General features: G+C 29.3%; 1 protein-coding gene across 1 annotated transcript; it reads right to left on the bottom strand.

Annotated features, from left to right (window-relative positions):
- LOC125874240 (WRKY transcription factor 72B) lies at positions 1-4,880 on the bottom strand. The gene is made up of 6 exons (XM_049555084.1): positions 4,739-4,880; positions 4,288-4,362; positions 3,489-3,575; positions 2,276-2,830; positions 2,006-2,119; positions 1-1,136 (listed from the first exon to the last, which is right to left on the bottom strand). Exons 1-6 carry the CDS (start codon positions 4,820-4,822, stop codon positions 144-146), a joined length of 1,908 nt encoding a protein of 635 aa, XP_049411041.1. The 5' UTR covers positions 4,823-4,880; the 3' UTR covers positions 1-143.
- Positions 4,881-15,541: the final 10,661 nt, after the last annotated feature.

Genomic DNA, 15,541 nt, shown 5'->3' with positions numbered 1-15,541 from the left:
AACAACAACAAAATGCAAATGCTAATTCCAAAGTGTCAATTGTTCATGACACTAAAACATATCTACAAACTATACAGATGATTAATCCTGCTAACTACGTACAAAGTCCATTTCCAAGGTAAAACATGAAAAAAAATAATTAATCAATCGAACTTACTATCACTAGGAGAGGTAGATTTACCCTTATTAGACGTCGAAAATGGCAATGAAGAAGAAGATTGCCCGAAAAACACCATGCTATTATTTCCAGGCTGCTGTGTACTATTACTATTATTATTATTATTATTATTATTCGCGGAAGCAGAAGAGGTTGGCTTATTTAAAAAACTTGACGAACATTTGTTCGGATTTGAGCTTGATGGGAGACTGGACAAAATTGGAAATGGCTCCGTAACATGGCTAGATTTATGTTCAATTCCAGAATTTCCAATGATTGATGTAAGAGCTGCAGCTAATGCAGAGTGAAAATTTGGGTCTGATGTTATTGCTTTGGTTGCGGCTGCAATTGTCTCTGGTGGTAAAGAAGATTGTGTAGTATTTTTTTGTAAATATGATTGGAAAATGTTATCTTGACTTGATCTTGATGAAAATGTAAGAGAACCAAAAGTTTGGTTATTTTTGTTATAGGCTTGATTTGGATAATTATTGGTCCAAGAAATGGGAAGGGAATTGGATTCAAGTACTGAGCTAAAATTGAGGTTTGTGGAGGAATTATTGTTATTGTAATTATATCTAGTTGGAAAATTGTGACTCATTCTGTTTAGATGAGATAAGGAGGAGGAGGACGAGGACGAAGTGGAGGTCAAATCGAGTGTAATTGTAGGGAGGGAGTTAGGTGTGGATGTTGAGATGGATGAATTAGGAAAGTAATATGGTGACTTGTTATGTTTTGAGGTATCAGAGAGATAGAAGTTGAGTCCGTTGATATTGGCAGAAGTAGTGGAAGTAGGGGTGGTGGTGGTGGTGGCAGTTACTTGTGGGTTTGGGTCTGATGAGCTAGACGAACCGGATAACAGCATGTTAGCGGCCGCTGAGGTGGTTGAAGCCATTGCGGTGGCTGAAAGAGGAAGAGTATGGCTGTGTGTTCCTTCATATGTTGTGATCAATATTGACATGTCTTCGGCACATCTTTGAACCTACAAAACCAAGAAGTAACAATTGTAGTCATTAGCTAAAGAGTAGCAATGCAATTTCAGATGATATATATACTAGTACTAAATTGGATCATTATAAAATTTAAATAATTAGATCACCTAAAAGATAATTAGTAATACTAATACTTCCTTAATTATTATTAGTCCCTTTCACTTTATTTGATACTACTACTAGAAAGTTTTAAAATTTATAATCACACAAATGTTTGAGATCATAAATTTTAAAATCTTCTATTACTTTTAGGGAAAAGGGTCTGAAAAATACTTCAACTTCGACCGAAATTGTTGTTACGATACCGAACTTTGGAAAGGACCTTTTACCCCCTTACTATTTAATAGTGTATTTTAAAGGTATATATGTGTCTACGTGGACATCATAATTTAAATAGTAATGTGTCCACGTGGACACATATATACCTTTAAAATACACTATTACATAGTGCAGGGATAAAAGGTCCTCCATAAAGTTTGGTATCGTAATAGCAATTTCGGTCAAAGTTGAAATATTTTTCAGACCCTTTTCCCTTATCTTTATTAAAGAATTTGTATCGAGATAAACTGTGATGAATAAAATAAAATTGATTTTAAGTTAAATTACTATAAAAAGCAGAATAATATTTTACACTTTTAGTAAATAAGTTAAATTAATCTGTAAGGATTAAATAAGCTTCCGTAGGACATAACTTTTATTTGGTGTTCTATAAGAGCCTGATTACGGATTCATGCATTGTACAGGATTTTTACCATTGATATATGGGTTCAAACTCGAGACATATCTAGTTAAGAATAAAATAATTTCAATCATCCCACCATAACTCATGCTGATATTTTGGTAAACCTATATATATTACCTGCTTTCTAACTGGGCAATTTGGTGCTACGGTGCAACGATAGTAAGCTCGAGGGCATGGATTTCCTTTTGCAATTTTTTGACCATATTTTCTCCATTGGCATCCATCATTCATCTGATCAATAATATTACCAAAAAAATAAATTAAAAATTAAAGAGAAATCATTATTAACACAATTAAATACATAGATTAGATTGCATTCTTTACTTAATTATAATCAATGTCACAAAATGCATGCATGTATACAAAAAAAAAAAAAAAAAGCCTTACCGTAGGGGTATCACATCTGACTCTAACAGAAACCCTAGCTCTTTTAGTAGGGTTTTGTTGCGAAACATCATCTCCATCTCCATTATTTCTCATCATCTTGGGATTTTTATTCGACGTCTCTCCATTTTCATCCTTATTAGCTTGATCGTCTAAGCTATTCTCCGGACTATAATTCACTGGTGAACATTCTGTTGGAGTTGTTTCAAACTTGCAATCCAATCCTAAATCAAGCCTTTTATTATTAATAATAATAACTCCTCCTTCATCGTCATGAACTTTGTCTTTCTTTAACTCGTCTTTTTTCATATCGCTAGTTGTTCTTCCTAAGCTGAGGGACACAAGTTGATCAGCTTCTTGATCAGATTCATGATCATGATGAGTACTAGTGTTGACAGTGCTGCTTGATTTTTGATCAGTTTCTTTTTTAACGATATCGTGGAATTGATTCTGGAGATTACTATATTCCTTCATCATTCGATCTAAGTGCATTCGAAGCCTCTCATTTTCTTCCATTACTTCTCGCATTTCAACTTTGGCTGATGCAAGCTGATCCTCCTGCGATTTTTAAGAAAGAAAGCGAAGACAATTAAAACTTATGGTCTTAATGCTGTAGTGATTTTGAAACATGTAAATTTAGACATGTATAACTTTTTGTGTGATTATAAAAGGATTCACGAGGGGTACTAAGAATGAAACTAAGTTAAATTGTTTCTAATAATTTAGAAAAAAAAATCTTCCTTTTTTCAGCTATTTTAAAAAAATAGTATCATATTTAATGGAACGGATGAAAAAATATTATATTTATTCCTCAAATATATAAAGGGCATACTAGTAAAAAATCACTTTTCTCCATTGAAACACTAAAAAAAGTCCAGGGGCTACTATCATAGATATTTTGATTGAATCGGTGAGAAAAGAATAAAAGTGTTTTCATACGTCCGAAAAAAGGTGAATTCTCCCAGTATTTTTGTGAGAATCGATTTCCTATCCTATGTTCTCCCATAGCGACTATTCAGTGAAAAAATCATGTTTTATAATACAGATTTCTCATTAATTCACGATGGGATAACCGAGGAAGTATTGGGGCATCACAAGAGAAAGGGGTGAATCTTTTTGTGTTTAATTACTTAAACTATAAGAATCTGTTTGGGATCCGATCATATGATAAATCAATTCTAAAATTCAACTTGTAAAAGTATATATTAAACCAAACCTGTTCTTTGTGAGTAGATGAAGAAGCCATTGAGTTGTGTTCTGGTGGGGATCTTTCTCTCTTTACCATAACATTAACAGCACCTCCCTATTGAAAGCATTAAAATTAAAATTAACAAACAAATCTGTATAATTTTTGCCCTAGAATATATAGTTTGTCAAATTAAATGTCATGAAAAGTCGTATCTCATGATTAAGTATGACGTATATACATACAACTAGTCAACGGTCAACGGTTTAGAAAAAGGATGAAATTTATTTGATAACTATGCTCGTTAAGAAGACTTTTTCTACTCAAGCAAGTTGCTTTATCGCGTCTTGGAGCCTCCAATCATGAAATTAATTAGGTTTTCACATTTTTCATTATCCTATTGCTCTCGTCGATCGTCTCAAAATAAGTGATATATTTTAGCTTATTTAGATTTTTCATTAAAACGACACTTATTTTGAGACAGAGGAGGTACTAACTTACTTATTTCTAATTTATGAATTCACTATATATATATATTCATTGGACATTATTTATATATTAGGTAACTTTTTTACTCCTAAGATTTTGACAAATTCGCAAGTGTGACGAGATCAACCTAACCACTACTGTACTAATTATAAGCAACTGTTATTTATTTTTCTCTTTTCTGGGCAAAAATAATCAATTGTGTACAATAAATATTAGTATCAAATTAACTCACGGAAAGGGTACATGACAAATAAGAATCATATAAATTAAGTTTCTAAATATTTACATAATTAATTCATTGAAATTAGAATGAGTTTAATTTGGTCCATTAACTAATTACCTCTATATTGTCAATGTTCATGTAATCCTTGTGGTGAGGGGAGGATGGCTTTGACTTATCATCTCCCTTTCCAAACTAAATTAAGCACAAAACATAATTAATCTTACGAGGAACTAAATAATATATAGTTGATGAGTATTAAATTAATTAACAAACTCGCGTTAATTATTGGTTCATTATTAGAACCATCATCTTTTGCAGACTCATAATATATAAAATGTGAAGAGATTATTCTGAATTGTGATTTGAAATGCAAGCTCATGAGATGGATTGAGAATTCTGTTCAATCTTTACAATCATGAGTCTGCAAATCGATCGTTGTGATAATATTTTTTTTTCAAATTTTTAACTAAGTGTACGTATAGCAAGAATTATGAATATATATATAACAAATTCAAGTTTCAGAAGTTTGATCCAAAAAAATTAAACTTGTATTGATAAAAGTTTATACCTGATGGACAATATTTTCTTGATCATCGATATCGCGATATTCATCATCAGGACTATAATATTCAGCTTTGTTCTTGTTCTCCATGTATAGACCTAATTATCTCCTTTTAATTTCTCTGGCTAGCTAGATAGATTTCTCCAACTTTAGCAATATAGTTTTTCTTTTATAAAGAAGAGCTACCAGTGTTTGACTTCTTTTAAAATGATTCAAACTCAGCGGCTTAATTAACAGCACATAAATTAAACAAAAATGTCAATGCACCAATTGCTCACAACTTTAAGTAATAAATATACTAAGATTTTATGTATAATATATTGTCTTACTTGGAAAAAATGGATATTAAAAAAACGGCTATAGAAGAAGAAATATTCAACTTCAACGTTTAAGTCCTTTTATTTTTTAGATATACTCCGCAATGGTCGGTGTCTCTTCATATCTAGGTTAATTAATTATATTTTTCTCTTTATTTTCTTTCTTTTTCTCCAAGTTGCCACAGCTATTGTTGAAGTTTCCTAAGTCACATGGCCACATTATTTGCCAGTCAAATGGTAACGTGATAACTTAATTCCGAACGTATTGAATTATAATCCATTATCTGAATTCCGATCTATATGTTAGCATGGCCACTTATCGAGATTTTACTGGTCATATGTTATTGTTGGCTTGTTTAGTGCAGATCCATGATATACATGTCGAACTAAGTGGTAAAACTATTTTATATTAAAGGGGTTTACAATTCTTAAGGATTTAACTCAGAACTCACTCATCAGGTTAATGATGTAAAGATTAGTCCAATTATCCCACTACATTCTTTCATGGTAATTTATCGTTCATGTTGTCCCACTTTAGTCTTTATCATGTGACACAATATACTATTTGAAGAGTCAAAATGAGTTTTTATCTTTTTCTCTTTTCACCACGATTTTCTTTCATATATATATGACTTATGGTATTTTTTATGTAGTTATTAAATATGTAAATTACAATTATTTTCAAGATTATATATGTTTGAATTCACATAATATGTTTGATAGTTTATAAACCAATATCATACTTCGAATCAATGATGCACATCACATGAAATGTGATAGAGGGAGTAATTTAATTTTCATGTTAACATATATATATTAGGTTGCCTTCTATGAAGTCATGTTTACACCATTTTCGTAGGTAAATTAAATCTAGTGGGATATAAAAATTATGCATAATGTCAACGAACAAAACTTAAGGTCATCATAATTCATATGGAATAGTTAATTAAGAGCTTAATTCTCCTTCGTCTTTTAATTATAAGTCAAATGTTATTTTTGGTTCAAACAATAATTTAAAAACTAATAATGAGTCTACAAGTCGACCTTTGAATTGTGAAATTCTTAAAGGAGTAATACTGTGTTACATAAGTAATTATTAGGCTGCTGAAATAATATTTATTGATACGAAAACAAAAGGTTCACCTAATTAATATCTTTTCCTTTTAAATAGAATTTGTATTTTAGTGAAGTTAGATTCTTTACAAAAATAAACAAGAAGGGTCCATCGATCGATCGATTAAATCATCAAGTTGTATTGGCCCTTTCAAATGGACCACCAAATGTCGGGAAGTTAATCTATCATTTGATAATAAGAGATTTGTGGTCTCATCAATATGAGTTGTGGTACAGTGGAGTGGTGTGACTGCTTCACCTTTTTAATCAGAGTTTTCGGGTTCGAGCTTTGGGTATGAAAAATATCTTATTGGGAGCGTCACCCTCAAATGGATCCTACAATACGTGATTTGAATTTAATCGGGGTTTCAAGGTAGGTTCCAAACCTTAGACAGGAAAAAATTCGAGGCCCCTCTTCCTCCCCCCAAATTTTTTTCTAATTTCAATTTGCTTGATTTGACAGTGGAGATCATTAATTAATTGACTTTATTTGTTGCCAGTCAGTCTTTATTTTTTTTAAAAATAAAATACATTGTAGTAATGCACCATTTTTCAGTACTCTTTTCTTAATTTTTCTATGAATTTAAAGAACGAGAGTGACAGCAAAGAAATTTGGTCTATTATGTGAGTGACTGTAATTTTGCGCCAAAATTGTAAAGACAGAGATATGGTTGAGTCGCACTTTAATAAGGGTAAAGTTGGACTTTTTCCCCTAGCGGCTAGTGCAAAGACACTTTAGGGTAGGTTTGACGCGGAGAATATTTTTCATGAAAAATGTTTTTTTTGAATTTTTTTTTTTTTTGGAATTTAAGTTGATTTATTTATTTATTATTGTTTGATAATTAAATAAATAAATAAAATGTCATCTCAAAAGTATTTATATGTAATCTAGTAAAAAATTATAGGTGTGAAAGGGGGTGGGGTGTAGGACATTGGGTGGGTGGGAAGATACAATACACATAAAATATTAATTATAGAACTTGTTTTCCTTATTTATATTAAGAAAGTTAGTTTTTAGTCACTTTTAAGGAACTTGTTTTCTTAGAGAGAAAAAAAATTATTTTTTAAAAAAATTGTCCAACCAAATATGAAAAAATAAGAAAAACGAAAATGTTTTCTTCCATTCCAAACACACCATTAATCTAGAGATTTTTTCTTATTAATAATAGTGTAACGGTTGAAAAAGTCTCACATCGGTCAATTATGAAATATTGAGTGGTCTTTTTATATGAGTTCGGAGTCAAAAGGGTAATTTTTTTCCTTCAAAAAGCATAAACGGTATATCAAAAAAAAAATTAAACCAAGAGAGTAAAATCGCTCCTGAGGGAGCGATATCTTTAGTATAAAATTGACTCCGTTTATGCCTTTAAAAGAAATTAAAATCGCTGCCACAACAGTGATTTTGTCAAAAAAATATTTCTTGTTTAAAACTAAAATCGCTGCACCAGCAGCGTTCTTTTAAAAAATATATATATAATTAAAATCGCTGTTGAGCAGCGATTTTCTGAAGATTTTTTTTTAAAAAAAAAAGTAAAATGAAATCGCTGCATGAGCAGCAATTTTCCTCAATTTTTTAAAATTTTTTTAATTATCTTTGCTTTGGCCTATTGTTCAAAAAAAATTCCTAATAAAATTGCATGCATCAACTGCCTATTGTTCAAGTACTACCGATAAAAAAAAAATTAAAATGTGTGAGGAAAATCAAAAATAAAAAATTTAAGATTTTAATTTTAAAAAATAAATATTGTTTAGACAATATCGCTGTTGGGGCAGCGATTTTAATTTTTTTTTTTTAACGGCGTAAAAGGAGTCAATTTTGTACTAAAGATATCGCTCCGTCAAGAGCGATTTTATCCTTTTGTTTTTGTTTTTTTTGATATACCATTTATGTTTTTTAAAGGAAAAAAATTACCCTTTTGACTCCGAACTCCTTTTTATATGACTTGAACAATCCTCACATTTTAAGCTAGTTATTGAGTTGGGGTAGAAACAAGACCCCTGAATTCTCGTTCATGATATTAGATATGACTTATTTTAAAATTGTTTACGCTTCAGATGTTCAGTTCTAAACACGAGGGGGTGTTGAACACGAGGGGGTGTTGAAGAAGTCTCACAAGTCACACCGATCAATTATGAGATGGATAATCTCTTTATATGACCTAAGATAATCTTTTATCTTTTGTTGTTTAAACTTAAAATTGATCCAAGATCCATTTGTTTAGCGTAACATTCATTTTTTACGTGCTTCTCTGTATTGCTAATCTAACACATTATAAATTACGGCGCACTCGAATGTAAAGTGCACTGTATGAATGGCAAAGCTATAGCTCGTTGAAAACCTAATTAATTTTCATAAAAGCTTGTAATATATATATATATAAGCAGGAATGCCATGAAGTTAAACTATATTTTGGATTTAAAACTTTTGAAATCTATAATTGGCTTAGAGCCTTTTATCAAAAATTAAAATTAAATTCTCCTTAAAACGTTCGTGTTAAATTAATTAGGCCCATCTTCCCTAATTAAGTGCAAATTGGTGCAGAGTCTTGATGTGGTTATTTTCCATTTAAATACATTGTATTTTATTGTTTTTTCAGTTTAAATACATTGTATTCAACTATTCATTTATTCTTGTCAAAAGTCAAAACAAAGAACTTAACTCGACTAGCACGTCAAAAAATATGAAGCAGTCCTATACGCATCCACAAGGTGATGTGAGGAGTATGTTATTAAAAGGGACTTATATCGTTTATTTGACCAAATTTTCAAAATCTACTTATATTTTGATACTAATCGTTTGAGTTTGACTAGTTTGTTTGAAAAATATTTTTGTCAATATTAGAACAACAATTTACGATTGATCAACATTACAAAAGTGTTCCTCTAAAAGTTCTCCAAACACCTCAATCCAAAGCAAATAGGAAGACCAAACAATTTAAGTTGCGGAAAGCAAAGTTAAAATAAGATTTTCTTTAAAAAGAAAATAAACATTACTTTTAGTTTTCCATAAGCTTATCTAAGTAGACTATATTAACCTCTTTCCCAAAATATATATATATATATATTGCTCTGTTATAATTAGTTAGAAATAACCCTGCAAGTAATATAGTCTAAACATTATTTTTGTACAATTTGGTAGATGGTGCAGATAGCGGACAAGGTGCAGTTATATGCATGAATAATACATAAAAATCTAATGCTTATAACGAGTTATTCCCTAATTCCTTAAATCGTATATTTACATTAAGGAATCCAAATGACCCTAATTAAGAAACATTTGGAGAGATAGCTTCAAACAAATGAATAATCATAATAATGGGAATCCTATCGAGAAAAAAGAGGCATAAGTATCACCTCTTGATTCAATCCATCTTCCTTGGTCTCCCCAACACACTTTTTATATGAAAGAAACTTCCGTCATATTCATATCCTTTCTGGTAGCTTTCCTATATTTTGTGGGTCATAATTATCAGAAATTACATTCATTCAAAATTTCGACTTTAATGGGTTTCAACCCATAATTTATATTGTACATTTAACCCAAATAATTATTAATTAATAATGAACTTGATTTAATTACTAGAGATCTAATTAATTTCATTGACTCCAATTTGTTTGGGATGATATCATTTGACGTGTAGACGTTGGACAAAATTGGCCCTTTTTCATTCAAGCAGGAATAACATTTAGTGGGAGGCCATCGTTGAGCTACTTTGCTAGTGATAGAATTTTTTGATAAAAAAAATTAAATTGATGATAAAATTATTCTATTTCGAATAATTCAGCATCAAAACTAGTCACTAATTTTCCCTCTCTAAATTACAAATTTATCCAAGATGATTACTTATAACCTAATGATTTGATTGTGTATGAAATTTTGTATATTATCCCTATATAAAAAAATTAACTCATGAAAGACATTGTGGATCATAACTAAATGAATTTATTTGTTTTTTTTTTTTGTTGGTGTTTGACATTTTTTTTTATTAACTCAATTGGATTGTGTGTGTGGGAGGAGGGGGTGGGGGGAGTTGTTATACCAAACATGTAAGCAACAATGCCTCAATTGTTAGAGTAATAATTAAATGCTAATTAGGTCAATGATTTTTTTTTCTTTATAATTATTATTTTATTATTTTGACACCTTGTAGCCTTCATGTCATCCGTTCCATCATGCAGATATTTTATCAATTTGCTTTTCTTAATTCTTCAAACATGATCTAAGAACTAATAATAATAAAACTAAATCAATTTATAGTACAATTTAGGACTTGGTTTCTCACCAGTCATACAAACAAATTAAAATACTAAAGAAACAAATTAATAAATTAAGTCATGAATTGTGGCAGCCATGTATAATGGATTAACGGGAAATTAATTATAATTAAAGAAAAGCACAGCACTAAGACTTTTTTGCTAGATTCTTGGCTATTTAAATTGAGAGGTGGTATATATTTATAATTAAGGTCAACGGTTTTTGTTGGCATCTAATTAATTTAAACACCAACTATACTTAAGTGGGATTATTTTTAATTAATGACTGAGATTTAATTTTATAATCCATGCTTTGAAATGTTCTCTAATTACAGCTTATTGTACAAATACTGAAAGACTATATTGGTCCATTTGCTCGAATGCTGACGACATTAATGATAATCCATCATAATTCAGAGAGGGATTAAGACTAATAATACATTGGAAATTTTTAAGTTTGTAGATACGAAGGGAAAAAGTTATGTAAAATCGGTGATTTTGTTATTATTTTTCTAGTATTCAATAAATAAATAAAAATATATTTTTCAAAGGTATTTATATATAACATAGAAAAATACGCTGGAACGAGTTGGGGGTCGGGGTGGCGGGTGGGGTAGACAAGGAGTGGTTGGTTTGGTAGTAGGGGAGGAGACAATCAAATATATATGAAACTTGTTTTTTCCTATTTTCACTAGGATATAATCCTTAATTCTACTGATTTTTCAGAAACTTAAGAGAATTATTTCAAAACATTTTGACAAATAATCAAGAAAATATTTTTCTCGATATCCAATATCACCAAATTAAAAGCCATCGTAAATATATATACTGTATATTAATACCCACGCAATTATGGTTCAATCATCTTCTAAAATGTAAATTTTAGGTGCATTTAGTATTTACAAAAAAATATTATTTTACTATAGCTAAATAAAAAGTTGAAATTATAATATGTATTAGTCAATTATGGTTTAGTGATAAGGTTGTATATAAAGGTATGTGTCTCATATTCATTGGGTTGATATTGATACTATATGTGAATTAACGAATAAGTCTTGCCTTTTCAGAATATAACAAGTTTTTACTTACTTCTCATAACTTATTTGAAATCTCATGAGTCTATCGTGCCAAAACTACTAATGCTAAGAATGCTTCGCCCNAAGGTATGTGTCTCATATTCATTGGGTTGATATTGATACTATATGTGAATTAACGAATATGTCTTACCTTTTCAGAATATAACAAGTTTTTACTTACTTCTCATAACTTATTTGAACAAACTTCGAAAATTAACTTATTAAAAAAAAATTAAAAAATTTATTGAGAAGCCATTTGTTTGACCAATAAATTTTAAAAACTTGAGTAACAATTAACGGACCAAACTTTTAAAAACTACTTTTATATACATTTTTGTCAAAAGTATTTTTTGTTAGAAAAATTATTATTTTTAGCTTTGCTACTCTTCCAAACCACTTATTCTAAAACTTGACTAAACACCTTATTCTTTTTAAATAAATAATTTTTGAAAGCAAATATATATTTTTAATCCCTCACAAACTTAACCAGACAAGCTATTAGTTATTGCTTATAAATAAAGGCATTTTTATGATAGAGCTAACCAAGCTAAGTCCGAAGTAACGCAATAGACATGTATACTTTAGATTAGTGGTCATTAAATTTATAGAACAATATTAAACAATTAATCATATTTAAAAAGCTTAAATAATGATTAATTACCATTTACCAATTACGACTTCTATTTCATTAATAAAAAAATAGTGATGAGTTGGAGGGTATACGATAATCCAGAAGCCAATTGTTAAGCTTTAAAAGCAACGAAGAGCCATGAGGGTAAACACATCACATTAACAAAATTCGTAGAATATGAACCAAATTTTAGACGCATATCTAAACTATATTTTAAATGGATATATAAGTCAAACTTCATATGTGTATACTGGAATTTTTAAAACTTTGAGACTTATACGTCTAAAGTTATTTTTGCAATTTATATTAACTTTGACTATGACTTAAATATGAATTCTAAAACGGTTATATGTGCTCTAAGACGATGGCAAATTTATACCTCTTCTCTACCCCTCACGTCTTATTTCTTTTCAAAATAATATTTCATATGTATTAATTTATATAATGCATTTCTAAATTTATGTTTGTCCCATGAAAAATAATAAGTAGTTTATTATATTATATGTAGAAACACTTTTAGTTTTATTTTTAATTTAATAATTTATAACTACATAAATATCTATGACTCTTTCAAAATCATTGTTTCAAAAGTTTTTATCACTTAAATTTTGTGCTCAATTAAAATGCATTATATAAATAGGGGGCATATTACTTACACAAATACTAACATTTTAAATACAATAATAATGTAATATATCCAGTGAAATCTAATTAAGTGGGTTTGGAGAGTGTAGAGTGTACATAGACTTTATCACTATCTCGTAGATGTAGAAAAGTTGTTTCCGAAAGATACTCGATAAGATTAACATTTTAAATAATTAAAAATAATAAGTAAAGGCACGATAGTCAAATCATGTAGTTTCTTAAGGGCGTATAAACTAAAATGTGACAAATAAAGTGGTTGGGTGTGTATGAATTAATTAGGAGTTGATTAGTACTCCTTTCGTTCATTTTTACTTATTCATTATACTAAAAATAGATGTTGACTTTTACGATTTTACTAGCTTATCCTATTTGAAAAATCAAGAGATAATTCATTACTTAATTAGTTCCTCATTAGCCCTTATTATTAATAATAGTCAATTTCAAGATATTAAATTTATTATATTCAAAAAGATGATATACTCATAATAAATACGCCAACTCAATATTAGACAAAAAAAAATGGATGGAAGAAATAGGTTTGTAGCTCATCCATTAATAAACAAAAATAAAGTGAATGTCACGAATTTAATCAGATGGATATCAGAAACCAAACGCAAAGTGAATGCCATGAATTTGCACATGAATACACCAAATTAACCAGTGATATATAGGTCAGAGTATTATGAGAAAGGGTCAATGCTCCTCATCACGGTGTACATAGGTCGATTCGGTTCGGTTTTATGAATTATCGGTTCGGTTTATTGGTTTTCAATTTTTAAATACACTAAATCAATAACAAACCAATAAGTTAATTTTTTATCGGTTTTGGTCCTTCACGGTTTGGTTTTCGGTTTAACCAATAAGAATATGCTTATAAAATAAATATACGACTTCTCTAATAAATTTGACACGACAAGACAATAATGTAACTTTACAAAAGCTCATAAAATAGAAATAATAATAACAAACATGAAAAGAACTATAGTACATGTGTAACACACAGAGAAATAAAGAGGAATATGATTCTTACTTTAGGTTTTGACGATTTGTATAATGTAAAGTTGTGAACTCAAAGTCACAGCGGAGTATGAATTGATGGCTAAATGATAAGGACATAGCTATTAAGATATTGAGAATAATATTTATTAATATGTAGGTATATGTAAAAAGTATTAAATTACTATAGTCTTAACTCTTAATGGGTTATCGGTTTACCCAATAACCCAATATTGAAAAATCAATACCGAATCGATAACCCAATAATTTTTTTTATATAAAACCATTAAGAAACCGTTAACCTAATAACATTTTTTTCGGTTCGATTTTTACACACCCCTACTCATGATAGAAAAAATAATGATGCAGGCAGCTTCTCAAATAGTCAATGGTCTTTAATGTATAGTATCTACAACTTGGACTTCATAATACCATGTTTGGTTAAATATATCCTCAAACAATATTCATACTCTACTAGGAATTGAACTTCATTTTCAAATATTGGCGTGGCTATAACGTGTTACTTTTCTTTAATATTCATTTTCAACCTCTATCTAATTTTTTCATAAATAAAGTTGACCACGATGTCTTAATTATTGGTTTGATTTATGCAAATTCACACTTTCAAAATCACTATTTAGATTTTGGCTTTATTTACAAAGTCTTGCAATTGTATCCCTTGCTGAATTACCATGCATGACATGCAGTTGACAACGTTAGATTTGACGGATATAATATTTGATCATATTAAATTCAATCTTACAAATAAAACAACGACTGACATCTAAACATTGTAATACCTTACAAGGTTTTAAATATTGGCCTAAGTTTTCTCATAAAAAATTTCAGATTGTCCAAAAGAATCTTTGAAGTGTGATCTAGAATGTTTTTAAATTACGAAAATGATCATTTACTAAATAATTATTGCAAAAATAAGTATCTAGCGAAAATTTCTGTAATTTTGAGTACTTGCGTAAGTATATAGTAAGTAGTTAGTCTCTAAAAGCTACAACCGTCTCTTCCTATTATTCTCCAAAAACATACCTACTACTAATCCATATGCTTTTGTTTTTATGACCCATCTTTCTTCAAGCCCATAGGCCCAATAATGGAAGGGGAAACTACCTATGTAAACATATTACACTACCATATATACATATTTTATCTTCAGTTCAAAAAAAATAACATGTAACACAATATTTTAATAATTATATCATATATTTTGAAAAGTTAAATAAGATACACAAATCTCTTAAATATGGTATTGAATAATTATCTTAAAATTAAATCTCCTTAATTAATGGACATTAACGATTCAAATCATTTTTTCTCACATTACATCAGTCGTTTACGGCAGAGAGATGATAGCAATTTGGGGGTGCATGTAACTGCGCGACAATATTTTATAGTGAATTTTTTTGTGAGGGAAGATAAAAATTGAATTTTAATTATAGTTGTAATATTTTCTGACCATTAATTAGGAATTGCCACTAAAGAAACACTCTTTCGTGGCTAAGTCCAATAGCAGCTAAAACTTACGTTTATGGAATGAATTACCAATAATTAATTTATTGCCGCTAAATAATAGTCCTTGAAAGTCTTTTTTTGTAGTAATGGTTGATATTAGATACATGGAAAAACACTTCAGATACACATAATAAACATATTTAATACATCTTATCGTTAAGTACATATAAGATACAAACAAAAAACTATAGCAAATTCATAAAAGAATATTTCAGTCTTCAAATACACAAAATGAACATATTAGATACAT

The sequence above is a fragment of the Solanum stenotomum genome, chromosome 8 (assembly GCF_019186545.1).
Source record: "Solanum stenotomum isolate F172 chromosome 8, ASM1918654v1, whole genome shotgun sequence".
NCBI classification, from domain to species: domain Eukaryota; kingdom Viridiplantae; phylum Streptophyta; class Magnoliopsida; order Solanales; family Solanaceae; genus Solanum; species Solanum stenotomum.
Note: the sequence above shows the minus strand (reverse complement) of the source record. Positions and strands in the feature narration are given on the sequence as shown.